The 27,833-nt window shown below is 38.9% G+C and overlaps 1 protein-coding gene across 1 annotated transcript; it reads left to right on the forward strand.

Annotated features, from left to right (window-relative positions):
• Window positions 1–473: 473 nt before the first annotated feature.
• LOC109111174 (tripartite motif-containing protein 16-like) lies at window positions 474–27,770 on the forward strand. Its single transcript, XM_042745022.1, has 7 exons — window positions 474–1,131; window positions 1,628–1,723; window positions 1,834–2,067; window positions 3,418–3,565; window positions 4,890–4,937; window positions 22,496–23,038; window positions 26,160–27,770. The coding sequence occupies exons 1-7, from the start codon at window positions 556–558 to the stop codon at window positions 26,171–26,173; spliced, it is 1,659 nt and encodes a 552-aa protein (XP_042600956.1). The 5' UTR covers window positions 474–555; the 3' UTR covers window positions 26,174–27,770.
• The last annotated feature ends 63 nt before the right edge of the window (window positions 27,771–27,833 follow it).

Here is a 27,833-nt window from a genome sequence, read left to right on the forward strand (position 1 = left end):
GTGTGTGTGTGTGTGTGTGTGTGTGTGTGTGTGTGTGTGTGATTTACATTAAATACTTTTGTTAATTAGAACATGTTCCTAGTTACTGTAATGAACAAGACGTGGGTACTCTGCTAGGATGCCTATGTGAACTTGATATAACTGATTTCACATATCCACTATAAATGACCAAAACATTTAAAAGGCAGTGCAAAAATGTCTCAGAAAAGTGAAGTATTCTGAGAACAATTCTAGCAGCATTTGTTTAAAGATGCTAGAATGAAACAAAAAGTTCCTTTATTTAGAAAACACATACAGAGTAGGGTGACTTTCTTCATATCGACTTGTTCTTTCAGTTTATGTGTATCTGGCTCGCAGCAGCTTTGTGTTCTGGCCAGCTCTGACTTTCTGTATGAGACTGACATCTAGTGGACATTTTAGGGTGTGAGTTTACAGACTTACAGACACGCCTGTTTTGCACACGTCTCTCAAACACAGAACCAGGAAGCCCAGCTAAGGAAGTCTGTTCTGCTGTTGAGTTGTTGTTTGTGTGTCTGTATTGCTGTAGACAGTGAAATGGCTGAAGCCAGTGTTTTTTCAGTGGAGCAGTTCAGCTGTCCAGTGTGTCTGGATCTCCTGAAGGATCCTGTGGCCATTCCCTGTGGACACAGTTACTGTATGAGCTGCATTACAGACTGCTGGGATCAAGAGGATCAGAAGAGAGTCTACAGCTGCCCTCAGTGCAGACAGACCTTCAGTCCAAGACCTGCTTTAGGAAAAAACACCATTCTGGCTGAAGTGGTGGAGAAACTGAAGAAGACCAAACTAAAAGCTGCTGTTCCTGCTGGACCTGGAGACGTGGAGTGTGACATCTGTACTGGAAGAAAACACAAAGCTGTCAAGTCCTGTCTGGCGTGTCTGGAGTCTTACTGTCAAACTCACTTTGAGCGTCATGAAGAGTTTCACTCAGGAAAGAGACACAAAGTGATTGATGCCACTGGACGACTGCAGCAGATGATCTGCCATCAACATGATATGCCTCTGTTGGTTTTCTGTCGTACTGACCAGCAATGTGTTTGCATGCTGTGTGCAATGGATGAACATAAAAACCACGAGACTGTATCAACTGCAGCAGAGAGAAAAGAGAAAGAAGTATGAACTGAAATGACACATTTAATGCTGACCCTTCAAGTGTTTCTCCTCACTGCAGTATCCAGCTGTATCATGAGTGCATCATGTGATCTACTCTCTCATTGGGAGTTACTACATGACGCCTCTGTGCATTAGAGCATGAGTTGAACTTTGCTCATTTTTGTAACATTGCTCATGTTCTCTGCTCTAATCGAACATGCATCAGAGTTGTGGTTTTTGGTGCAAATTGCAGTCATTTTAAAGGTCCATGTTGGCTTCACATTAATTTATGATTCCAGAATATGACAGTAATAATCATATATGTCCCCTTCATGTGAAAGGACTTCATGTCTAATCTAAATTCATATAATGATCTCACAACTCTTGAGAAATGCTCTAAAGTTTTTTTTTTTTGTAATCAAACAGGTGCCTTTTTTACATGATGAATTTGTGATAGTTTTATGTAATAAAGTATTGTGTTTGCTGTTTTTGTTTTCTTTTTTTTTTTCTCCTCTAGAAACACTTGAAGGAGACACAGAGTGAAATCCAGCAGAGAATCCAGCAGAGACAGAAAGATCTTGAGCAGCTGAGAGAGGCTGTGGAGTCTCATAAGGTGAGTTTGGAGAAGAAGAGAAGTTTGAGACTCAGTTTGACTCCTCTTTCAGTCCCACTGAAGCCGCTGTGAGGAAGCAGTAAGAGCTGATTGTGATGTGTGTCTAACAGCGCTCTGCACAGACAGCAGTGGAGGACAGTGAGAGGATCTTTACTGAGCTCATCCGCTCCATTGAGAGAAGTCGCTCTGAGGTGACACAGCGGATCAGAGATCAGGAGAAGACTGCAGTGAGTCGAGCTGAAGGACAAATGGAGCGACTGGAGCAGGAGATTGAAGATCTGAAGAAGAGAAACACTGAGCTGGAGCAGCTTTCACACACAGATGATCACATCCAATTCCTGCAGGTAACAGAGATCTAAAAAAAAAAAAAAAAAAAAAACGGTAGACTTTAGCAAGGTCTGCTGTTAAAGGGATTAAATGTACTGAGCCTTTAATAAACTAACATTTATTGTTTGATACACATTGATTGACTGATTGAATAAGCATCATTCTACTAATGGGAATGATGTCAGAAATATTTTCTAGTGATGTTGTGGTTTTTACTATAACACTGGTTTCACTCAGGTACATTGCAGCAGTTTGGTGCCATGTTGAAACATGGTAATAATATAGACCATTATGCATTATATGACAGTTTTATTTGCCCAATAAATCATTAAAATCATAGTCTTAATTATGTTTAACCTTCTGGTACTGTTTAAATTTTGCCAAAGAAAGTTTATTTATTTTTTAGAATGTCTCTTTACTTCATCGAAAGTGTACAATGCACATAAAAGTTTTGGTACTTACTATACACTTACTGCACAATTACTATTACTAAGCCTTAAACTTACTATACACTTACTAAAAAAAAAAACAGTCAGACTTGTACCCGTCATGGACAAAATTAACTTAAATGGAAACAAATGAGAAACTAATTTAATCTGAGGAAACATTTGCTACTGCTCCCAAACAGGATTTGAAGCTCATTTATTAAGACATCAACCTCAAATTTGAAACATAACTAAGATGTTTAGATATATGGCTTTGGTTTATGGTTTAAGAGTAAAGCATGTTTTGGAAAATATGTATTTCACATAAAATCCGAAATTAGTATATTTTTTTTTTTACTTTTTTTTTACTTTTTTTAAAATAATAAATAATAAAATACCATACTTTTTTTTTTTTTACTTTTTTTTTCTCCACTTCAGCAATAATCAGCCAAGTATCTTCTTTAAAAAGAGACCAAACTTAAGTGAATTTGAGATTTATGACAGTTTAAGTAAGAAATTTTCAGGTCTATGCTAATTACTGCCTAAGTATAATTTATTAAAATCTAGCCCAACCTAAAAATACAAAATATTCAATAAAAAACATGATCAAACTAAAACATAGTACATTAATTTCAATGAAATATATACTGATCATTGCCACATGGGGAGCACCAAAGAGTTAAACTTCTCCTCTCAATAATGCATCATGAGACAGCAAATCTTTATTCACATATCATTATTTGATTATGTGTTTTAAGTGGGCAGCTAAACACTGCACTATGAGGAATTAGCTAATAAAAAGCAGTTTTTAATTGTATTTTTTATTTTCTAGGCAGTTATGTTTTGGAAGTTTGAACAAGAGACAGTGTGAACTTTTGCCAAATATGTCTCTCATACTTTAAGATTTTTTTTTTTCTGGTTTATTAATTGTTATTCCTGTAGAGTCTTCAGTCTCTCTCAGCTCCTCCTGAATCTACAGAAAACATATCTGTCAGTTTCCTCTTTTCTTTTGATGGTGTGAGAGAATCTGTCTGTCAGCTGAGACACAAACTGGAAGATTTCTGCAAAGAGGAGATGAAAAAGATATCTGGTAAAATATTAGAGATTCATCTGCTTTCTGTAATGAGCTACACATAATATACACTCACTGGCCACTTTGTTAGGTACACCTTGCTAGGACTGGGTTGGACCCCCTTTTGCCTTCAGAACTGCCTTAATTCTTCGTGGCATAGATTCAACAAGGTGTTGGAAACATTCCTCAGAGATTTTGGTTCATATTGACATGATAGCATCACGGAGTTGCTGCAGATTTGTCGGCCGCACATCCATGATGCGAATCTCCCGTTCCACCACATCCCAAAGCTGCTCTATTAGATTGATATCTGGTGACTGTGGAGGCCATTTGAGTAAAGTGAACTCATTGTCATGTTCAAGAAACCAATCTGAGATGATTTGAGCTTTGTGACATGGTGCATTATCCTGCAGGAATTAGCCATCTGAAGATGGGTACACTTTAGTAATAAAGGGATGGGCATGGTCAGCAACAATACTCAGGTAGGCTGTGGTGTTTAAACGATGCTCAGTTGGTACTAAGGGGCCCAAAGTGTGCCAAGAAAATATTCCCCACACCATTAAACCACCACCAGCAGCCTGAACCGTTGAGACAAGGCAGTATGGATCCATGCTTTCATGTTCTTTACGCCAAATTCTGACCCTACCATCTGAATGTCGCAGCAGAAATTGAGACTCATCAGACCAGGCAATGTTTTTCCAGTATTCTATTGTCCAATTTTGGTGAGCCTGTGCGAATTGTAGCCTTCGTTTCCTGTTCTTAGCTGACAGGAGCGGCACGTGTTGTGCGTTCAGAGATGGTATTCTGCATACCTTGGTTGTAACGAGTGGTTGTTTGACTTACTGCTGCCTTTCTATAATCTCTAACCAGTCTGCTCATTCTCCTCTGACCTCTGACATCAACAAGGCATTTTCGTCCACACAACTGCCTCTCACTGGATATTTTCTCTTTTCGGACCATTCTCTGTAAACCCTGAGATGGTTGTGCGTGATAATCCCAGTAGATCAGCAGTTTTTAAAATACTCAGACCAGCCTGTCTAGCACCAACAACCATTCCACATTCAAAGTCACTTAAATCCCCCTTTTTCCCCATTTTGATGCTCGGTTTGAACTTCAGCAAGTCGTCTTCACCACATCTAGATGCCTAAATGTACTGAGTTGCTGCCATATTATTGGCTGATTAGCAATTTGTGTTATCAAGCAATTGAACAGGTGTACCTAATAAAGTGGCTGGTGAGTTTATGTGTATATATATATATATATATATATATATATATATATATAAAGCTATAATATGTCTCCTTGAATAAGATTTAGAAGTTTGTATCTGTTATTTTCACAGAAACTCACAGTAACATTGTTCCCAGGACCAGAGAGGACTTCCTAAAATGTAAGTCATTAACAAAAACAGTGGCACACACTAAGATACTTCATCTAGATTCTAGAACGTCTCTGGTTATGTACGTAACCTCGGTTCCCTGAAAGGAGGGAAGAAGACGTAGCTCACACTATGGGGGTTATCCCCCTCCTTCCTGAAATACTGAAGCCTGATTGCATCGCGCTGGTAAATCCAATGACACTTGAGTGCTCAAGCTAGGGGCGGAGTCATCCGCTATATAGGTCGACGCCCAGCCTCAATAACTAAGAATCTTTTGACTGTTCGAATAGGACTCTGAGAATTATAACACAGCAGCACACGCAATGTCTTGTTCCCTCCTTTCAAGGAACTGAGATTACATACCTAACTGGAGACTACACATAGACTGGACCCAGTGCCGCTGGTGCCACGTACATATGCAGCATATACCACTTAAATATCCTGAATCGACATTGCTTTAGCCCAAGCCCACAACGAAACCACTTTTCTCATGGAGTGGGTGTGTACTCCCCTCGGACAAGACTTATTCTTAGAGGTATACGCCAACGCAATTGCTTCCACTATCCTATGTGACAGCCACTGTTTCGATACCGGCAGCCCTTTGAACTGGTTCTGCCAGTCTGAAATGACTGGTTCTATCCAGATAAGCTCGCAGACCATGGACTTGGCATAGTGGATGCGACACTGACTTGGAATCCTGAGGAGCAAACGCTTGCACTCTAATAGAAGTAGAGAGTACTTTAGGCACATATCTTCATCTAGGCTGCAGTCTGACCATACAGTCATCCTTACCGAACTCCATACAAGCAGTGTTAGTAGACAGTCACTTACCACACGCTAAAGCAAGTAAAAGCATCATCTTGAATGAGAGGACTCTCAACTCTGCTGTATGCAGCTTTTCAAAGGTTGGCTCAGAGAGTGCACTACGCACGAGAGACAGATCCCAAACTGGTACCAAGTGAGGGCGAGAGGGGTACAACCGCTGTGCTCCTCTTAGAAATCCCATCATTAGAAATCCAAATAAAATTAGAATCCAATTAAAAATCCCACTGAACGATCAGCGATGGGCACAAGAAAAGCTGAAATAGCAGCCACATATACTTTTAAAGTAGATGGGGTGCATCCACAATCCAAGCAGTCCTGCAGAAACGATGACAGACACATAACAGCTGGCTGGATCCTTGTTTCTCGTCGTACACACTGAAACAAAAACCTTCAATTTCAAACTATACAGATTTCTGTTCGAAGGAATTCTTGCTTCTGTGATTGTATCCAAGACTCGCTGGGATACATTTAGCACTCATCCCTTATGCTGACCTGCCAAACATGCAGGTTCTATAGCTCCAGCCTGGGGTGCCATACTGCGCCCTTCGTCTGAGATAAGAGATCCCTCCACAATGGAATCTGCCACGGGGGAGCCATTAGAAGCTCCACCAACTACAGAAACCTTGGCTGGTTGGGCAAATTTGGTGCAACCAAGAGCACAGTCTCTCTTTCCTCTCTGACCTTGTGCAGCCCAAGAGGCATGATCTTCAATGGGGGAAGAGCATACTTGCGCTTTCTAGGCAAGCAACACGAAAGAGTATTCCCCTCCAGGGGTGTGTTCAGCATTGAGAAGAACACCTGGCAAGTTGCATTCTTCTCTGAGGCAAACAAGTCGATCTCAGCAGGCTCCAGACCAGCTGAATAGTTTACGGATGCAGCCTCCACTCCCTGTGAACTGGGCAGCCTGTGGACAGCATGTCTGCACCACAGTTCTGACTACTGGAAACATGTCCTGCTCGAATAGACAAAAGGTTTTGTTTGTCCAAAAGAGGAAACGCTCTGCCAGCTTTTGTAGCAAGCATGAATGAATGCCTCCATGATGGTTGATATAGGACACGACCAACATGTTCTCCATCTGAACCAGGACGTTGATCCTTTATGACAGGAAGAAAGCATTACAAAGCTACAAATACTGCCTCCAGTTCTAGGCAGTTTATATGCCACTTTGCTTTTGTGCTTGTTTAAGTGCTGTCTTGTTTAAGCCAGTCTGCCATCGCAAAGGGCTCCCCAGCCCATCAATGATGCATCCATAGTGACATTTTTCCTGCTGACCACTGCCCATCGAGACCCCCTGCTTGTACATCCTCTTGTTGAACCAGGAGACTATTGTCATGCATTTACATTTAATCATTTTGAAGAGCTTTTATCCAAAGCGACTTACACTTGGGGAATACATAAAGTGATTCTTCTTAAAGAGGCAAACTGACACATGAAGTGCTCGTAATACCAAGTTTCAGGAATTTGTTCAAATAAGTACACGCTAGAAAGGTAAAGTATAAATAAAGAGAAAGACAAAGTTTTTTTTTTTTTTTTTTTTTTTTTTTTTTTTTTACTTTTAGGATGAAGTGAAGTAGCGTTGAAAAAGCTGACGCTGTCGCTTGAAAATGATCATTCCACCAGCCAGGAATGGTGAATGAGGATGTACTGGAAAGTGATTTTGAGCCTCTCTGTGATGGTACCACGAGGTGTCGCTCACTAGCGGATCTCAGACTTCTGGAGGGGATGTAGATTTGTAATAGTGAGTGTAAGTAGGTGGGTGTTGAACCTGTGGCTGTTCTATATGCAAGCATCAATGTCTTGAACTTGATGTGATTTGCAACCGGGAGCCAGTGCAAGGAGATAAAGAGAGGTGTAACATGGGCTCTTTTGGGCTTGATGAAGGCCAGTCGTGCCGCTGCATTCTGAATCATTTGTAGAGGTTTGATTGGGCCTGGACAAGAAGTTGTGCAGCATGCTCCGTTAGAAATGGCCTGATATTTCTGATGTTGTGCAAGGCAAACCTGCAAGATTGAGCAGTCAGGTCAGCTGGTCATCAAAAATTACACCAAGATTTCTGAGCAAAGTAGATGGGGTAATTGTAGAAGAACCTAGCTGGATGGTGAAATCATGCTGTAGAGTTGGAGTGGCAGGGAAGACAAGAAGCTCAGTCTTTGCCAGGTTGACCTGTAGGTGATGTTCTTTCATCCATGCCGAGATGTCTGCCAGGCAGCCTGAGATCTGTGCAGCTACCGTTGGTGAGAGATAGAGCTGTGTGTCATCAGCATAGCAATGGCAGGAGAAGCCATGTGCCTGTATGATGGGACCCAGTGATGTAGTGTATATGGAGAAGAGGAGGGCTCCAAGAACTGATCCCTGAGGAACCCCAGTGACCAGTCGATGTGCTTTGGATTCCTCCCCTTCCCAGGCCACCCTGAAAGACTTACCAGTGAGATAGATTTAAACCATCGAAGTGGAATCCGTGTGATGCCCAGTGATGAGAGGACGGGCAGAAGGATCTGATGATTGACAGTGTCAAAACCAGCAGATAGATCCAGGAGAATAAGAACTGATGATTTGGAATCAGCTTTTGCAATCCACATGGCTTCCGTGACTGACAGTAGCGCAGTCTCAGTTGAATGGCCACTCCTGAAACCCGACTGGTTAGGGTCCAGTTTGTTATTTTGTGAAAGAAACTGATACCTGGTTGCAAACAACTTGTTTGAGGGTTTTCGCTATGAATGGAAGAGAGACATGTCTGTAGCTATCTGTAAGTGAAGTGTTTAATGTATTTTTTTTTAGCGTTGGGGTTACTTGAACCTGCTTGAATGCAGTGTGGAAAGTGCCTGTGAGGAGAGATTTGTTGATGATGTGTGAGAGTGTTGTTAAGAGTGTAGGAGAGATTGCTTGAAGAAGGTGTGAGGGGAATGGGTCTAGATGGCATTTTGTAGGATGGCTGGAGAGGGGAAGTTTTGATATTGCTGCCTCAGTGAGGGGACAGAAGGAGAGGATAGGAGTTTCAGCAGTGGGTGTGGTTGGTTTGAGTTCCTGTGTGTGGGGGGCTGAGAATTGACGACCGATTATTCTAGTGTCGTCTGTGAAGAATTTAAAAAATAATCAGCTGTTATAGAAGTGGTGGAGGGGGACCGAGGAGAGAATAAAATGTTTTGAAGAGATTACATGTGTCTCGAGAGCTGTTGATCTTGTCGTGGAACTATTAAGATTTGGCAGTATGGACTTCAGCAGAGAACGATGAAAAAAAAGACTGATTTATACTCAGGTCTGATAGATCTTTTGATTTGATGCTCATGAAGAATATCGGATAACCAGGCTGGCCTGGAGAAGAGAGGACAAATATCGTCTAGACAAGAGGTTAAAGTAGAGAATAAAGTGTCAGTTGCTGCATTCATATCCAGATGAGATGAGAAATGGGTAGGTGAGGGAAGAAAGGAGGATACTACAGAGGAAGAATCAGAGGGTGAAAAGGAGCGTAGGTTTCATTTAAAGTAACTGGTATATGGGTTGGTGGCACATAGGTAGCAAAATGTAGTTTAAATGTAATGAAGAAATGGTCAGAGATATGTAGGGGTTCTACCAAAATGTTGTCTGCAATAAAATTGCATTTGTAAATTAAGTCAAGTTGGTTGTCTGATTTGTGCATGTAGTGTTAAGGCGTTTGAGATCAAATTAAGCAAGGAGTGAGTGGTAGTCCGTAGCATAAGGCTTGTCCAGATGAATATTAAAGTCACCAAAGACTAAAAGTATGAGATTCAAATGAGTTATAATTGCATAGGGGAGTGTGGGTTAAGTACACTTGTGGTTTTCCAGAACATACCCCAACTGGGCTATAACAAGCCAATCGTCCAGATAATTCAGGATGCGTTTTCCATTCTGCATGAGAGGGGAAAGCACTGAATTACACACTTTGCAAAGGTTCTTGAGGCTAATGCCAACCCGAATGGGAGAACTTTGAAGTGATAAGCTCTGCCTTCAAACGCGAACATGGTTCACCATTATCATTTTGAATGAGTGCTTTGCCAGCAGACGGTCTCAAATCCAGAATAGGGCGAAGACCCACATTCTTTTGGGGACAAGGATGTAGTGACTGTAAAGGCCGCTCTCCATGCAATGCGAACAGCTACTGTCAGATAATCTGGTTGGTATGAGAATTAGAGTTGAGTACCAGTATCAATGTTGATAACATGAGTGAGCGTGGGTATAACTGAAGAAGAAATGGCCTGAAGGAGGTGAGTGGGGATAGGATCAAGTGGACAGGTAGTAGGATGATTGGAAAGGATAAGTATAAGAGAAAGAGGAGAGAGAATGAGTATTTATGGTTATTAAGTTTTTTGTCAGTTTGTGATGTGAAGAACTGGTCACTGACGGTTCTTGTTTTATTTATGAAGAATATTGCAAAGTCATCAGCAGTATGAGTTGATGAAGGAGAGGGTGGAGGAGGACAAAGAAAAGTAGAAAAGGTTTTGAAAAGTGTGCGGGAGTCAGAACAGTTGTTAATTTTGTTTTGGTTGTATGTTGTTTTAGCAGTGGAGACACTTGCAGAGAAAGAGGAGAGGAATGACTGATATACACTAAGGTCAGTAGAGTGTTTTGATTTGCGCCACTTCCTCTCTGCAGCCCTAAATCTAGAGAGATGTTGCCGGAGAACATCAAACAGCCAGGGGGCAGAGGAGGTGGTGTGATCTGGATGAAAGGGGGCAAAAGTTGTCTAAGCAAGATGTTCGGGTGGAGCAAAGATTGTCAGTAGCAGTGTTTGTTTCCAGTGCTGAAAATTGAGAGGGAGGAGGAAGTGAGGATTAAACCATAGAGGATTGACGAGTGGGAGAGAGCGAGCGTAGGTTACACCAAAAGGTGACCTGCGGAGGATTGTTCGTTGTGTCCGGAGTCAGTGTGAGGTTAGAAGTGATAAGGAAGTGGTCCAAGGTTTGCAACGGCGTAACTAAAGTGTTGTCAGTTGAGCAGTAGTGTGAGTAAATAAGGTCCAATTGGTTACCTGATTTGTGAGTAGCTGTAGTAGACACGCACTTGAGGTCAAATGAGGCAAGCAGAGTGTTGAAGTCAGCAGCCTAGGTGGATGTTGAAGTCACAGAGTAGTACCAGAGGAGTACCTTCCTCAGGGAAGTTTGAGAGTAATACATCTAACTCATTTAAGAAGTTACCCAGTTCACTTGGGGTATGATAAATAACTACAAAATGGATTGTAACAGGGTGGGTAATAGTAATTGCATGTGATTCAAATGAATCGTTGCAGGTAAGCGATGGTAGCCTTTCAAATTTCCATTCTTTTGAAATAAGTAGACCCATCCCTCCACCCCTCCCAATCGGATGTAGGGTGTGGGAAAAAGTTAAATTAGTGGAGAGGGCTGCAGGAGTGGCAGTGTCCTCGGGTTTGATCCAAGTCTCAGTTAGGGCCATGAGGTTGAGACTTTGTTTACAGCAGACTGGCAATTCCAGAGACCAATTGGAAAAGAGAGTAAAGTAGTGGAGGACATAGGGACAGTATGCAGATTATTAGGATTGTGCTGCCTCCAACGTACAGTGCGTGATTTACAAGTGTTAGTAGAAATAGTAGAGATTTGAAAGCACATATTGTGTACAACTGACTAGAACAAGTAGATGAGAACAAGTTATACAAAAAGTAAAGAAAGGGGAAAAACAAGAAATACTCAGGTGCCTTGTCGATGTCCTTGCTCAGTGGAGTCGCAACTGTGTAGAGTCGATGGTCTTTACACTCGTCAGTCTTCACACAAGGGTTGCCGCGGTGTACTTAGCAAATATGTAGTTCCCTGATTCCACGTAATTGAATTCAGCAGGCCATGCCTTACTACTGTAAACACAGTAAACAAAACAATGTGTCCCAGCAATGACAACCATGTCAAAATCTAATGAGAAAAGATACAAAACACAAACAGACTGCTGTCCTCTTCTGATGCTCGACTGCTTCTACTCACAAGTACGTGCAAACAAGGTAAATTACACCTGGCTTTGGCCACACCTTACTACTTATTAAACCGTAACTGCAAAGCCATGTGATTCGCACGAGAACAAACACGACTTCAGCGTGTTTACCACGGTAAACACAGTAAACAAAACATTGTGTCCTAGCAACGACAACCGCGCTAAAATCTAATGAGAAAAGATAAAAATACTTACAGACTGCTGTCCTCCTTCTGCTGCTCGACTACTTCTTGGCTTGGAAATTCGAAATGATTCGCCGAGACTGCTTGGTCGGCTGCCATGTAAGCTCTGTCAGTGATGTTGCTTGTGGTGCTACACGGCTTAGATGGAAATGATGGTGAGGATTTCCACCCACATGTGGTTGGACAAAGGTGTGCGGCGACTGGCTCCTCAATGGGCGGCGGCTTACAGTAACCCAAGTGGTCGGCTCCATTGACAGAGGAAAGCATACACAAGCCTGCTGCTTGGGCTCAGGCCGAATAGGGGGAGCGCCAAGACCACAAGATCCCCTTGCGTACTTCAGGGGAAAAGTGTACGTGTCTCTAGGGTGATTCAACATGGTGGCCCAACTACAGATACCACATATCCAACCTGTGTTTGGCTGGTTGCTCGAGGTGCAACCAGTCGTCCCTAATCCTGGACAGCCCCAGAAAGGATCCTTATAAGCTCCTCATTGACTGGGGCTGGAGGCTCGCATGCCTTTGATGCTTGCTTCATGAAGTTGAAAGATTCTGAGTTAATGGCACTAGGCACTGACCTATATAGTAGACGGCTCCACCCGTAGCTTGAGCACTCAAGCATCATTGGCCGGTAAGATTTACCAGCGCGATGCTGTCGAGTTGACGTGGTCTTTCTAGAAAGGTCACATATCACCAATTCTTGAAAAGTGGGATAAAACAGGGTGCAATATTGAAAAATAAATAAATAAATAAATAAATAAACTGCATTCAGACAAATAAAACATACATTTTTGTATCTAACATGTACTAAGCTACTGACCTATGCTTTTATTCAACCTCCCAACTTTTCTCTTTTTATCAAAATGTGATTTTTACCTTGCCATCACTTATTTTGCTTTCAAGCAATCAATTTGTTTTTAACATTTCCAAACACATTTTCATGTTAGCAGAGAGATTGCATTTTCACGTGACCAACAATTCCTCAACAAATATAAAATATCATAATCAAATATTATCAAAATATTCATCTGACGGACGTGACATAGACCTGACCGAGTTGACACATCTGATGGTGGTGACAAAAACCTGAATTTGTAGTTATTTTAACAGTAGAATACATTGAATCAATCACCGTATTTTTTTCCTCTTTTTTTTTTATTTTCTCCATATGAATAGAATACAGCCTACAATTACAGATACCATTGATTGATAACCTATATATTTGGTTGATATACACATACTGTAAGACTTCCATTCCAAGGGTTCATGCAGCAAATAGCCACAAAACAAGATTCAAACTGAGGAAAAGAACATGGAATACAATCCACATGACATGAAAATAAAAGCAAGGATAAAATAAAATAATATCAAAGGTATCTAGAGCATACACCAGAAATGCAACCATAAACCAATAAATAAATAAATAAATAATAAAAAAAAACAGAATAATAATCATAATAATACTAATAGTAATAACCACAACAACACAAGAATGCTTGGTCATCCAAAAAAAAAAAAAACATATAGAAATAAATATTGCAGGTGCAAAGAAATTATGCTGAACCCGGCCGACACATCCCTAGAGTATGTTATTAATCTATATATTGGAGGAAGGAGTTATTGCCTGAAGAGATTTAAACTCAGGTTTTTAGAAATATTTATTTTCCTACACAATCTAGGAATGGTTCCCAAAATTTTATAGAAATTGTTAGAGGATCCCTTTATTGTGTGCCTAATTTTTTTCTAGTTTAATAAAATGAAAAATATCTTTAATCCATAAAAAATGAGTAGGGGGTATGGGCGATTTCCAATTTAGTAAATCTTATATTTGGGCATATCCAGAGATGTAGGAGGTGTGTCGATTGATGATGTGTAAGAAATAGGTTTAATGTGAATTTTGAGAACTTCAGATTAAAGATCTAGGACCAATATTCATGTAAAGATGGGCAGGACCAAAACATAAGTGGTAGCAGGAGCCTGATGACAGCGGTCACACGTGGAATCTACTTCAGGATTTTTTTTAGAAAGTCTAACTTTGGTCCAGTGAGTGCGATGAAGAATTTTACACTGAGTGCAAATTAAATCATACAGATAGGAAATCATACCCTTCATGTTATGGATAGGTTTGAAGAAAGAATCAATAGGGTTAACAGTAGGGAGACTAGGAAACTGAGGGTATTTGTCCTAAACAAACCTTCGAACCTGCAGATGCCTAAAGAAATTATGTCTTGGCAATGCAAATTTTTCTGCTAATTGCTGAAAAGATGCAAAGACATTATCTATATATAGGTCACTAAGTGTTGCAATGCCCAGTGCTAACCACTGTAAAAAAGTTGTATCCATCATTGATGGCGAGTAAGCAAAATTTGCTGCTATAGGTGCAGAGATAGAGGTTTGTAATCCATAATGATGTCTGTATTGCCTCCAGATTCTCAGCATGTTTTAACAAGGACATTTTTGGTATAGGGAGAAGATGAGCATTTAACAGGAGAATGTTATAAGGCTGTCAAGGAAGTTAGCATGCATGAAGTAGCCTCCATGGTAAGCCACACAGATTAATCTTGAGAATGATTTTGGTTTAAGCAATATTGCATGATCCTGAGATTTGTAGCCCAATAATAAAACTGTAGTTTAGGTAAAGCCATACCCGCGAGTATTTTGGATCTCTGAAGAAAAGCCTTTCGAATTTTGGGGATCTTTTTATTCCAAATAAATCCTAGAATCAGGGTGTCAATTTTATGAAAAAAAAAAAAAAAAACATTGACGAAGTAACGAAGTATCTGTATTTGTATATGTAACAATCACAAAATTATTTGTATCTGTATACGGATAAAACCGGAATAGGTGGAGCTGAAGTGCAGTTGTGCTTGGGGGAACGCGAGTTCGAGCCCCATTTTGGGGACCTTTTGTGATCTGATAAATATTTAAATATCTTCTAATAAAAACAGTAAAGGTTCCTATGCAGTTTAGAAATATGGAAATTGATTTAAGTAATTTCCAGGAAATGCATGGAGAAAGGCAAGTGCAACACTGCTCTTTTATTTGTGCTTATTTCATTTATAGAATTTACACTCATTTAGGCTACTTCACACACTTGCTGCCGCATTGTAATATTAGAGGTTTATGTAAATCAAAATGATTTCCTTTGGCTCACCGGTTCCTGCGCAGTTTAAAAAAGTATCTATTTCCTTAAGTAATTTGCAGGTCTGGAAAAGTATGTAAAAAGAGAACATAGTATGGAAAAGTATTTGTGCTTCAACTGTTTGCCCTATTCAGTGTTCTAAAGTATAAAATTAATTTCTAAAAATAAATTGATCATACAAGTAGAGAGCTTTCATGACAAACGTTTAGCAATCATCTGAACACGACACGCATAACTCTTTAAGCAGTCTTTTTTGAACTTCACTAAACAAATGAGCGTGTGCCATGAAAACCAGCAAAAGATAAAGAAGCAAACATGTAGGTCTAGTAGAAAATGTATCTGTATCCAAGCTGATTATTAGCCTACTCTTGACAGAGCTGGTTTGGTTTTTGAGAGACGCGCAGAGACGGTATGCAGCTGTTTGATTGGTGATCGCGCAGTGCTTATTCCATTCATTCATGTATCATATCGTAGCCTATAAGGTTTAAATCATTGCCTTTTAAATAGACATAAATAGTAGAACATGAATGATGTATTGTTGTAGTTGATATTACTCTTGCCAAGCTCTGATTTCTGAGAGATGCACAGACAAGCAACAGCAATGTGGTGTTTGATTTGCGCTCTTTTCATTCTTAAAGTTTACATTAATTCACTTCACACACTCATTATTGTGTGACTTTAGGAGGTTTGTGTAAAATATTGCGCTGATCCACTGGCTCACCTGTTACCTAGCAAACACTGGAGTGTTCCAGCCTCAGCCGAATATTCGGGCAGAATTATTCGTTATCCGTTATTCGTTTTTGAAGCCATTATCCATGCCTTTCGGAATAAGGTATTCGGCTTCGGGCACACCCCTATTATTTATCTCAAGCATTTGCAGGCAAATCCTAAAAGGCTGGGTCCTAAAACTTGTGTAGCCTACAGCTCCACTTGGAAGAGTGATCTGCAACACAGCAGGAAACAGTAGGCCAAATTTAACCCCGGGGCATGAATGAAGGAGACGTTTTGTGTCCTTGAAAGCAGTCTGTTTCTTCACAACAGCTGTTGTGTAGTCCGCTAAGACGGATAGCTTATTCCCATCGTAAATCAGAGGAAAGAGTTGCGCATGCAGCGCATTATAGAATCTCGTCGCGGGCTTGAAAGTAGTGGACTCTGATGATGAGGGGACAAGGAGGCTCCCCCTTTTTTTGGGCTCTCCCGAAGTGTGCATATGTCATTTTTTACTGACTCCAGCACTCCCTGAAGAACAGTTAGTATGCTGTTAGTATGCTAATTTATCAAATTGTCCAAAGTGATTATACAAAACTGTGTCAAAAAAATTAATAAATACAACACTTTCTCACAGAGCATCGGGGAAAGACGTCTGACCCCTGATTTCCACTGCACACGTCTGTGGCGCCTTACGGCTCCGACGCGGCTACCGGAGCTGATCGTGGCCACTCTAATCAAGGCTTGTGTTTACACCAGACGCGCCGCGGCACTTTTCAAAAGCGTCCCAGAAGCGGCTCTCCGCACCGCTTCACTAAAGATAGGAGCCTAGTCTATTTTTGACAAACGCCACGTCCAAACCACACAGCAAATACAAAATAGAAGTAAAAAAATCCTGTACATTTCAAAATAAACACCCTGTGTAAACCCCCAATCATATTTCACATTACTATATTCATGCTAGGATTCCAGAAATAGATGACGAGAGGTTCATCCTCAAAGTTGAAAACCTCACATTATTATATGACATCCTTTTTACAAGGACAATTAAAAAAGGACGTGGTGTGGAGTTTAATTGCAGGAGTTGTAGGAGTGGAATAAACAGAATTAAACCGGACAAAACATTAACATTTAGCCAACTATGTTAGAACACACAAAAATCAAGAAAAACAATGTTGGACCATGGACTGTACAGTCGTGGCCAAAAGTTTTGAGAATTACATAAATATTAGTTTTCAAAAAGTTTGCTGCTAAACTGCTTTTAGATCTTTGTTTCAGTTGTTTCTGTGATGTACTGAAATATATTTACAAGCACTTCATACGTTTCAAAGTCTTTTATCGACAATTACATGACATTTATGCAAAGAGTCAGTATTTGCAGTGTTGGCCCTTCTTTTTTCAGGACCTCTGCAATTCGACTGGGCATGCTCTCAATCAACTTCTGGGCCAAATCCTGACTGATAGCAACCCATTCTTTCATAATAACTTCTTGGAGTTTGTCAGAATTAGTGGGTTTTTGTTTGTCCACCCGCCTCTTGAGGATTGACCACAAGTTCTCAATGGGATTAGGATCTGGGGAGTTTCCAGGCCATGGACCCAAAAATTTCAACATTCTGGTCCCCGAGCCACTTAGTTATCACTTTTGCCTTATGGCACGGTGCTCCATCGTGCTGGAAAATGCATTGTTCTTCACCAAACTGTTGTTGGGTTTGTGGAAGAAGAAGTTGCTGTTGGAGGGTGTTTTGGTACCATTCTTTATTCATGGCTGTGTTTTTGGGCAGAATTGTGAGTGAGCCCACTCCCTTGGATGAGAAGCAACCCCACACATGAATGGTGTCAGGATGCTTTACTGTTTGCATGACACAGGACTGATGGTAGTGCTCACCTTTTCTTCTCCGGACAAGCCTTTTTCCAGATGCCCCAAACAATCGGAATGGGGCTTCATCTGAGAAGATGACTTTGCCCCAGTCCTCAGCAGTCCATTCACTATACTTTCTGCAGAAGATCAATCTGTCCCTGATGTTTTTTTTTGGAGAGAAGTGGCTTCTTTGCTGCCCTTCTTGACACCAGGCCATCTTCCAAAAGTCTTCGCCTCACTGTGCGTGCAGATGCGCTCACACCTGCCTGCTGCCATTCCTGAGCAAGCTCTGCACTGGTGGCACTCCGATCCCGCAGCTGAATCCTCTTTAGGAGACGATCCTGGCGCTTGCTGGACTTTCTTGGACGCCCTGAAGCCTTCTTTACAAGAATTGAACCTCTTTCCTTGAAGTTCTTGATGAACCTATAAATTGTTGATTTAGGTGCAATCTTAGTAGCCACAATATCCTTGCCTGTGAAGCCATTTTTATGCAACGCAATGATGGCTGCACGCGTTTTTTTTTGCAGGTCACCATGGTTAACAATGGAAGAACAATGATTTCAAGCATCACCCTCCTTTTAACATGTCAAGTCTGCCATTCTAACCCAATCAGCCTGACATAATGATCTCCAGCCTTGTGCTCGTCAACATTCTCACCTGAGTTAACAAGATGATTACTGAAATGATCTCAGCAGGTCCTTTAATGACAGGAATGAAATGCAGTGGAAAGGTTTTTTTTGGGATTAAGTAAATTTTCATGGCAAAGAAGGACTATGCAATTCATCTGATCACTCTTCATAACATTCTGGAGTATATGCAAATTGCTATTATAAAAACTTAAGCAGCAACTTTTCCAATTTCCAATATTTATGTAATTCTCAAAACTTTTGGCCACGACTGTAGTGTTGGACAGGCAAATCACGTGGTCTCGCGAATCCTACCGCTGCGCTTCTGTTCCGCTTCTGGTGTGAGTTGGCACCACGTGGAGGACGTAACAAAACCTCTTCGCAGCCGTAACGCGCTGCAGATGTGTGCAGCAGAAATCAGGGGTCACGCCTGTTTCACACATACTCCGTCTGAAGTGCGTATGCATTGTGAATTTTTTTTTACACACCCATGTTAACGGATTAAAGCGTTCACACTGCACGCGGCGGCGGTCCATCAGTGCATTCCAGGAGCGGTGCGTCTGCAGCAGTGCAGCGATCGTTTACGTACCAAGTCTATTTTTGCTGTGCTGCACTCGCTGAATTAAAGTGACAGCGCATTGTTTGCGCTAAAAATGAACATGGATTGACATGGAAATGCAGTAATTTCACAATAAATTTATACAATAAAGCCTACTGTGTTTCACAGTCAACACGTGGCTTTTTGGCTATTTTAAAACAAGACAAAAGGGCACTTTTAGATAAACAAGGCAACAATATACGCACTTTTATGGAGGCAGAAAAACTAAGTTCTTTAAGACCCATGGGATTGCTTGTAATAAAGATTTAAATGCAAAAGGCACGAGAGTCGACTGTTTGTGTCAGTGGTGAGTTTTAATTTTAAATGTTTGTGATAGCCTAACAAGAAAAGTAGGCTAAATATTGTTTAAATGTGTTGCCGCCTGCTTGAGCAACAAATTATACAAACCTAGAAGTCAAATGCATAAATAATAGCTTGTTTATATTTGAGTTTAAACTAATGTCTATGAAAGATTGTTACTGTACTGTGATAGAGTATCACAATGCTGAAAAAGATTTTTTTAATTTATTTATTTATATTTTTTTTTACATGATTTTAAATCAGAATAATGAACAAATATTGTGTTTGTGGTAAAAAGCCGCGGATCAGTAGCAGACTGCAAACGCGTCCTGTGTGAAAGCACAATGAATCCGTGCTGCTTCTGCATCGCATACGTAACGCAAACGGACTGCATACGCACTGCAGACGGAGTATGTGTGAAACAGGCGTCAGTCTGCAGTGCATGTGCGTAGCATTTTTTATTTATTTTTTTTAAGCACCCATGTTAAAGGATTAGAGCGTTCATACTGCATGCGGTTGTGGTCCGTAAGTGCATTCCAGGAGCGGTCGTCTTCAGCAGTGCAGCGATTGTTTACATACCGAGTCTATTTTTGCTGTGCTGCATGCGCTGAATTAAAGTGACAGCACATTGTTCGCGGTAAAAATGAACATGGATTGACACCGAAATGCAGTAATTTCACAATAAATTGATTCAATTAAAGTGTACGGTGTTTCACAGTCAACACGTGGCTTTTTGGCTAGGTTTAAAACAAGAAAAAGTGCACTTTTAGATAAACAAGGCAACATACGCACTTTTATGGAGGCAGAAAAACTAAGTTCTTTAAAACCCGCGGGATTGCTTGTAATAAAGATTTAAATGCAAAAGGCACGAGAGTCGATTGTTTGTGACAGTGGTGAGTTTTAATTTTAAATGTTTGTGATAGCCTAACAAGAAAAGTAGGCTAAATGTTGTTTAAATGTGATGCCACTTGCTTGAGCAACTTATTATACAAACCTAGAAGTCAAATGCATGAATGACAGGCTACGCTGTTTATATTTATTGAGTTTTAACTATATCTATGAAAGATCATTACTGTACTGTGATAAAAGAGTATCACAATGCTGAAAAAGCTTTAATTATTTTATATATATATATATATATATATATATATATATATATATATATATATATATATTTTAACATGATTTGAAATCAAAATAATGGACAAATGTTGTTTTTGTGGCCTAAAAAGCCGCGGATCAGTAGCGGACTGCAAACGCGTCCTGTGTGAAAGCACAATGAGTCCGTGCTGCTTCTGCACCACACACGTAACGCACACGGACTGCATACGCACTGCAGACGGAGTATGTGTGAAACAGGCGTTACATCCTTTGCAAGGTATAGCACCCCCCAATCAATTACTGTATTAAAACTAATACAACAAACAGTGTTATTGTTTATAAAGCTTTTATTCAAGATTCACATTTAAGTATTTTGATATATCATTGGAACACAAATTATATATTTGCTCTCATCTCAGAACAGTAGCCTATGTCTGCTGTGCGTCTGCTATGGTAACAAGTTAACTTTTAAAAACAGTTAAATGAACAAAAAATAAATAAATAAATAAAATAAAAAATCAATTGTTACCTCTATCCACTTAATTTCACCATGATCTTAATATTCACATTTAAACATCTTAACAAATCAGAACACATATGATCAGAATACAAACAAACTGTATGTATAGATATGTTTTATCCAGTGTTATGTGTTCCCTCAGCTTTAAGTTCCCTGAATCTTATGTTCCCTCAGACCTAACTGACTATCAGTCCAAGCAATATATGCTGTATATTTAATATTTATAGATTATTAGAACAGTCAAACACTATTTTAAATGTAAAAATTATTTGAAAACCACAAAAATATAATGACTTCCCATGTCAATGTCATAATGTCAACTCCATCACTGGCCCGTCACCACCATCAGACAGAAAATCTGATGGTGGTGACATATTTGGCATTTCTTTCACAAAGCAAATGGAGTTCATGTAGTAGCTATTTTGTTTTTTCTGTTGATGCTAGATGCTAATAGAACTTGCTTCAGGAGAATAAAATGGTCTTAAACATTTCTCAGAAATTGGAAGATGGTGTTGACATATCATGGCTGTGACACAGGAAATATTAACATTAGGATTTAAAATAAATATACTATAAAACCTGTCTGACATCGATGAACTCTGCAGAGGTGGAATGTGGCAAGGGGGTCATTTATAGTGACAGCTGCCCCTGATTTTCCAAGATTTCTTTTTATTTATTTTTTTTAATGAATGTCTGACAGTGTTGACAAAATGTGGGGAAACAACTTTGAAACCTTATGAAACACACATGTGTCATTGAAAACAACCTTGCTTTGAAATGAGATATTATTAAATGTTGCTTTTGATAAAACAAACTCTTTTTCACCATTAAAAAAAATAATAATAATCCCTTCCCTGTGGTCACATTTTAGATGTAGTGAGAAGACAAGTATTTGATATAATAATGATAAAATAAAATTGAAGGGGGTAATTGTGTTAATTAAATTCTATTATTAATCCCTCATGACATTTACAATTGAACATATTTTCATTTATAAACCTATTAGCAGTTACAGTTGCTGGACATGTTTTGTCCCATGTCTTAAGAATCAGTCATATATCCTGTAACTTTCCACGAGTTCGCCTACCCATCAAGTCCTGATGGTTAATGGTAAATAAACTTGGCTTGCTGTCCCTAATGGAGGCTCGAACCCGAGGCTCGGCTTGAGCGCCGAGTTGAACCCCCCATACTGTACTATCTAGAGGGAGGAAAACAGAAATGCCGGGAGAGTTGACACTGGGACGATGCAATGAGAGCTGCTTATATAGGCTCGCAATGATTGACAGGACTGAATGATTAGCGAACCTACATTTGGAATTTAATTTAAAAACATAATCCAATACAGACGGCTAATTCATTCTTTAAACTTTAAATAATAATAAAAAAAAGTTGTGGCTTAATGGTTAGAGAGTCTGACTTGTAACCCAAAGATCAAGGGTTCGAGTCTCGGTACCGGCAGGGATTGTAGTTGGGGGGAGTGAAAATACAGCGCTCTCTTCCACGACTGAGGTGAGATCCTTAAGCTAAGCACCGAACCTCCAACTGCTCCCTAGGCGACAGCAAAAATGGCTGCCCACTGCTCAGTTTGTGTTTACAGTGTGCATGTGTGTGTATTTATTTGTATTTTTATTGTAATTAATTTTATATTAGCTTAGTTGAGATAGGCGGGAAAGAGAGGAGATAGAGGAGTTGGGATTTGGAATAGGACAAATTCAAACTTGTGTGCAATTTAAAATTCCTAACTCTTATTTTCTCCATCAGATTTCCATCAGTTCATGCTGGATCCAAACACTGCACATAAACTCCTCGTATTTTCTGATTGGAAGCAAGAGGTGACTTTCAACAACAACCGTATCCAGACGTTTCCTGATCATCCAGACAGATTTGATGTTTATCCTCAGGTGTTATGTAGAGAGAGTGTGAGTGGACGCTGTTACTGGGAGCTTGAGTGGAGTGGGAGTGATGTGAATATATCAGTGTCATATAAGAGCATCAGCAGGAAGGGATCTGGTTATGAGTGTTTTTTTGGATATAATGATCAGTCCTGGAGTTTATCCTGCTCTCCCTTCAATTTCTCATTCTGGCACGATAACAAAAGGACTGAACTCCCTGTTCCCTCCAGCTGCGAGAGAATAGGAGTGTATGTGGATCACAGAGCAGGAACTCTGTCCTTCTACAGCGTCTCTGACACAATGAACCTCATCCACACAGTCCAGACCACATTCACTGACCCGCTCTATCCTGGGTTTTATGTTTGGGGAACAGTGAATCTCGGTAAATTAGCAATCATAGATGATTCTGAAATGGACAGATGGTAGACAACCAAAATGGGTACTACCGCCGCGCGTACCGACGCCGCAGGGCCGCGGCGTTAACTGCAAGTCAGTCGCGTGTTAAATTCATTCGCGAAACTACCGCCAGGTGGCGCAAAGGGACGGATTGCGAACTGAATGTAATTGTAAAATGAGATAAAAGGAGGAGGTAAAACAACAATAACATTATGATATAACATTGTACCATCTTTAAAAGCCATTAAAAAATTTACAGTGAGTTAATTTCAAAATGTAGGATAGTCTTAGGCTACAGTCTACTCATCAAAAATTAAAAGAAGACCTTTACACAAAGGATCTTATGCTTGCTATTGTCATTAAACAGTCATTAAATATAAGGCCTATATATACGGATAAAAAGCTAAATGTTTTCATTTCGGTTCATTCTTGGTTTAAAAAAAAATCTTTCAGGTTCCATTTGCAGATAGAAATGAGAACGGTCCAGCATTTAGCAATAATTATTATTAATTATTTTATTATTCTTGATTTTTCAAACTCCTAACACTTTGCATTTTTGAATTATGCCTTTACTGTGTGACCAAAAATTTAGTATTTTCTGTTTTTTGATCGCGCTGGTGCCTCACGCACATTCATTGGAAACAGTAGCCGTTCACCGTGCCATTCGGCGCGAGCAGCGGTCCACTTTGGCATATTTTTGCTAATTATGATTTTTTTTTTTTCCGTTGATACTGAAACATGCGTGAACTACAACGCCTATTTTACCTAAATTAATAATAGTTAAGCTTGAAATAGGCAACATCACGAATATGGAAACGTTTGGATTTCTCCCGAATGAGAGCCCAACCTTATGGTTCGCTTTAAATTATTATTCATTTATTTTTTTGTTTGTTTATAGCTAAGCCTATATTATTATATACTGCAATTTTATTTTACTGCAATGATATTTTTAATTCTTGTTCTGTTCTGATAAATTTGTTAAATTTAAAGGATTTGTTGTAAAGTGAAGGGAACTAAAAATATCCTGTTGGCACATTATAACATTATTAGGCCAGCCGTTATTATTTCTGAATGTAATAAAATGCAACTTATAAATTACTTATATATATATATTTTTTTTTTCTTCTCACAAACTTAATTTATTTTTTAGCCTGTTTAAAAATAAATAAATAAAAAATAAAAAATGGAGCAAACGAAATATAGGCGATTAATCGGTTAAAATTTGTTACTGTGGGTTAACAGTAATTATAATTATTATATACTTAGGAACAGAGTCTGGGCCTAATCTAGGCTATCCAGGGTTTTTTATTTTTTTATTTTCATTGCATCTAAAAATGACTTTGTGCAGCACATTCACTTCGCACGCTCAACCTGCCTCGCGCGTTGCTCAGCTGTGGACGATTTCAAAATGTTTAATATAAAGGTTGATGTCCCATTTTTGATGTCCCATGCATTTTTGTTATTCTTTACCTGTCCTTTATTTTGACAGACAACTTCTTGGGAAAATATATTTGTAATATAATCGCAGGATTATATTACATTTACATCTATAATCCATAATGAGCCTTAATATATTTCGCGCTCAAGCACATGCATTAAGTTTGCCACAAAGCACAGGCAGAAGTAGCCCAATAATTGTAAAAAAGGAGACATTTTAATTATTTATTAATAAACAAATGTTTTCTTGTCGGCTGCAAGATGAAATTCACAGTGCTGCCTCTCTCCACATGAACGCGCCTTTAAAGAGACATACAACCTTCACAGATTACACAATGCTTTCGTTCTGAATTGATTCGTTTAAAAGACATTTCAAGCTTTCTGTAGATATATTTCTCATGTATGTGAGACACCACAATTTTAAGTTAATTCATTATCAGGAAAAAATTCAAGTGATCTTGAGGTCTCCTCCCTGTCCTGCATGCGCATTAATAATTTTCGCACAAACACTTAAATATGAATAGTTATTCACATTTTGCATATGCATTACAACGTAAATTATTTTTTACATGCAATTATCCAAAATAAAACCAAACAAGATTTGTAGTGAAGATAAAACAAATAAGAATAAATGCTGCGCATGCACTCAGCATCACTGGCGCCGAGCAAATCTTGCACGCAGACATTTTACACACCTGCATTTAAATGCGGCTGCAATTTTTTTTTTTTTTACTTAAATTCTATGTAAGCAAGTAACGGTGGCTCCCTTTAAAATCACTGAAGTTGTCTATTAATGAAGCTCTTTTTTTTTTTTTACATCATTTGCAGTTTGTTGATTATAATGAGAGAACTTGAGTTTAATCGTGAGGACGTTTTATTAATCCGTCCATTCTTTAGACTTTCAATGATTTAGCTAAATCGTGCAGGTTTAATTTATTCGTTTCTTGTTTTAATTAGGCCTAAATAATGGGAACGAAATTATACAGTGCCTCACGTTTTACTAAAAGAAAATAATTTATAAAACAAGCAACAATTTCTTACAGACAAATATATTTTCCCAAGAAGTTGTCTGTCAAAATAAAGGACAGTTAACGAATAACAAAAATGCATGTTGTTTTATTAAAGGAATTTTAAAATATAAATTAAAATATAGGCCTAATATATGAGAATATTGACATTTTGCATATAAATCCATGTAGCCTAGCTCACTAAAATAGGCTACCACTTTTAATGCTCTGATGCAAAGTAAACCACAATTTCTTTTGAATAATATAACACATAATTCATATTATATAAATAATACTGCACACCTATTAAATGTGTCAAATCTAAAATATGGTGTAATACTGTGTAGCTTAGAGAAAATATAAGCACAGGCTCAGGCACAGGCTTGACATTTATCCTGCTTGAATTCGTTCTAAGAAATGCACATAACTTCATAATTACCAAACTTTCATCTGTGAATATTAAATATTTTTAACTATAGTGTTTTTCTTTCATTTTCCCTGACTGCAGCCGTCAAATGTAACACATCAGAGAGGCAAAACTGACGTCTATTTGCGAAAATGTGCTTTGATGCGCTTGTTTGAAAACTTGTGATTAAAGCGCCACTCAGCGGTCAAAAGCTGCAAATGCACTTTACAGACGCCGCGGCGGCGGTACGAGCGGCGGTAGAAGTAACGTTTTGGATGTCTACCTACTGTACCACCAATAATGAGCTGTATGATAAATCAGCAACCATGAGATGTTATAGTATCACAAGAAAAATAATTTTTTGGAAAAGGATTTGAAAGAGAGTGACAGTTTGTTATATATTGTTTTTTCATAAACAAAAACAGATCAGTCTTTAATCTTTGATACATATCTGCAGTGAAGATAATATTCACAGCAATATTTACATCACTATAATACACTGACATGAGAAAACTCTTCAACTCTATTTAAAGTGTAAAGTAAATGTGTTCAGATACTAAACACATACATTCACACACTCATTCCTGTATGTGGTTTACGGGGACTCTCCATTGGCGTAATGGTTTTTTTACCTTACAAATTGTATTTTACGGTGGCCCAGAAATGCAAAACAAGTCACAATCCTGAAAACAAATTTGCAAATTACAAATGCAAATAAAAATAATAATAATAATAATAATAAAAATAAAAAAAATCAGGAAACACAACAACAATTCCAAAAACATTATAACAAGTCAGAAAACACAACAACAATTCAGACAAACCGGAAGAGGTAGGTATAGTTTGAGACCGCGTGAGAATAGATTACTCACCGCTGACCGGACGAGACATCTGTCAATCAAGGTGTACAGGAAGAAGAGCAGAGTAGTGGTAGAAAGTTTGGAGATGGTCTTAAAGTAACACAATTTAAATGCATTGTATGAATTTTTTTATGCCCTTACTATGGAATAAAAAAAAATGCATGTACGTTTACAACACTGTACTTATATTACCTTTGAATTAGATTACAAAAAATCAGAGTCTGCTTAAAATGGGTGGTCTCTGGGGTACGATTCATGTGAACTTTTCGGACTTGTTTTGTTTTCGGATTTGTCATTGTGTTTTCTGATTTGTTATAAAGTTTTCGGAATTGTTGATATGTTTTCTGAATTGTTATTTTGTTTTTTAGATTTGCATTTGTAATTTGTTATTTTGTTTTCAGAATTGGGATTTGTTTTGCAATTCTCGCCCACCGTAGTACATGCTATCCCCTTGCCCAAGCCCTACCCCTCAAACAAAACTACAGGCATTTTTTTGCATGTCAAAAACACTGCCTATGTTTTTCTAAGGACACAGTAATTATCCTCATAATCCATGCTTATGTTGTGTTACCCGTGTCAGTATACACATTTGTGTCCTCATAAACCATGTATTCAAGCTGTTATGTCCATATTTTGAATGCTTTGTGTACGAGGGGGGCTGCTTTTCTCTGTGTATTCTGTATTCTTCTATATGCTAACTTCTCTATAATGTACCTGAGACTTAAGATCAATCTGAGCTGTGTATCAGCTAAACTTTTGAGTACATCAGATGTTCTATTATAGGGCTGGGTGATATGGCCTAAAATCAAAGCCTTGATTAATTGAACACTTTACCTCAATTATGATTAATGATTATTTTGTTTATTTTTATTTTTTGCCCTCATAGTTCATTAAAGGTTGTTATAGTTCAGTATTGTAAAATGGATGGGTGAGCGAACTGAAACTATTAAACTGTCATTGTGTATGTTACATGTAATATAAAAATGTATTCCTTTACACAAACATATTGTAATAAACTTTTCCCCTACTGTGAAACCATGTATGTATATGCCTGTGTTCATTCATTTCTTTTGGGTATCGTTTTAATTTTATCAATTCCGA

Source organism: Cyprinus carpio, chromosome B19 (genome assembly GCF_018340385.1).
Source record: "Cyprinus carpio isolate SPL01 chromosome B19, ASM1834038v1, whole genome shotgun sequence".
Taxonomy (NCBI): domain Eukaryota; kingdom Metazoa; phylum Chordata; class Actinopteri; order Cypriniformes; family Cyprinidae; genus Cyprinus; species Cyprinus carpio.

What these genes read in the sequence shown, in the direction of transcription:
- LOC109111174 (XM_042745022.1), top strand. Translation starts at nt 556, where the DNA reads ATGGCTGAAGCCAGTGTTTTTTCAGTGGAGCAGTTCAGCTGTCCAGTG. An exon ending in CAGAGAGAAAAGAGAAAGAA is followed by an intron (nt 1,132 to 1,627) that starts GTATGAACTGAA and finishes TTTCTCCTCTAG; the next exon opens with AAACACTTGAAGGAGACACA. An exon ending in CAGAGAGGACTTCCTAAAAT is followed by an intron (nt 4,938 to 22,495) that starts GTAAGTCATTAA and finishes TTTCTCCATCAG; the next exon opens with ATTTCCATCAGTTCATGCTG.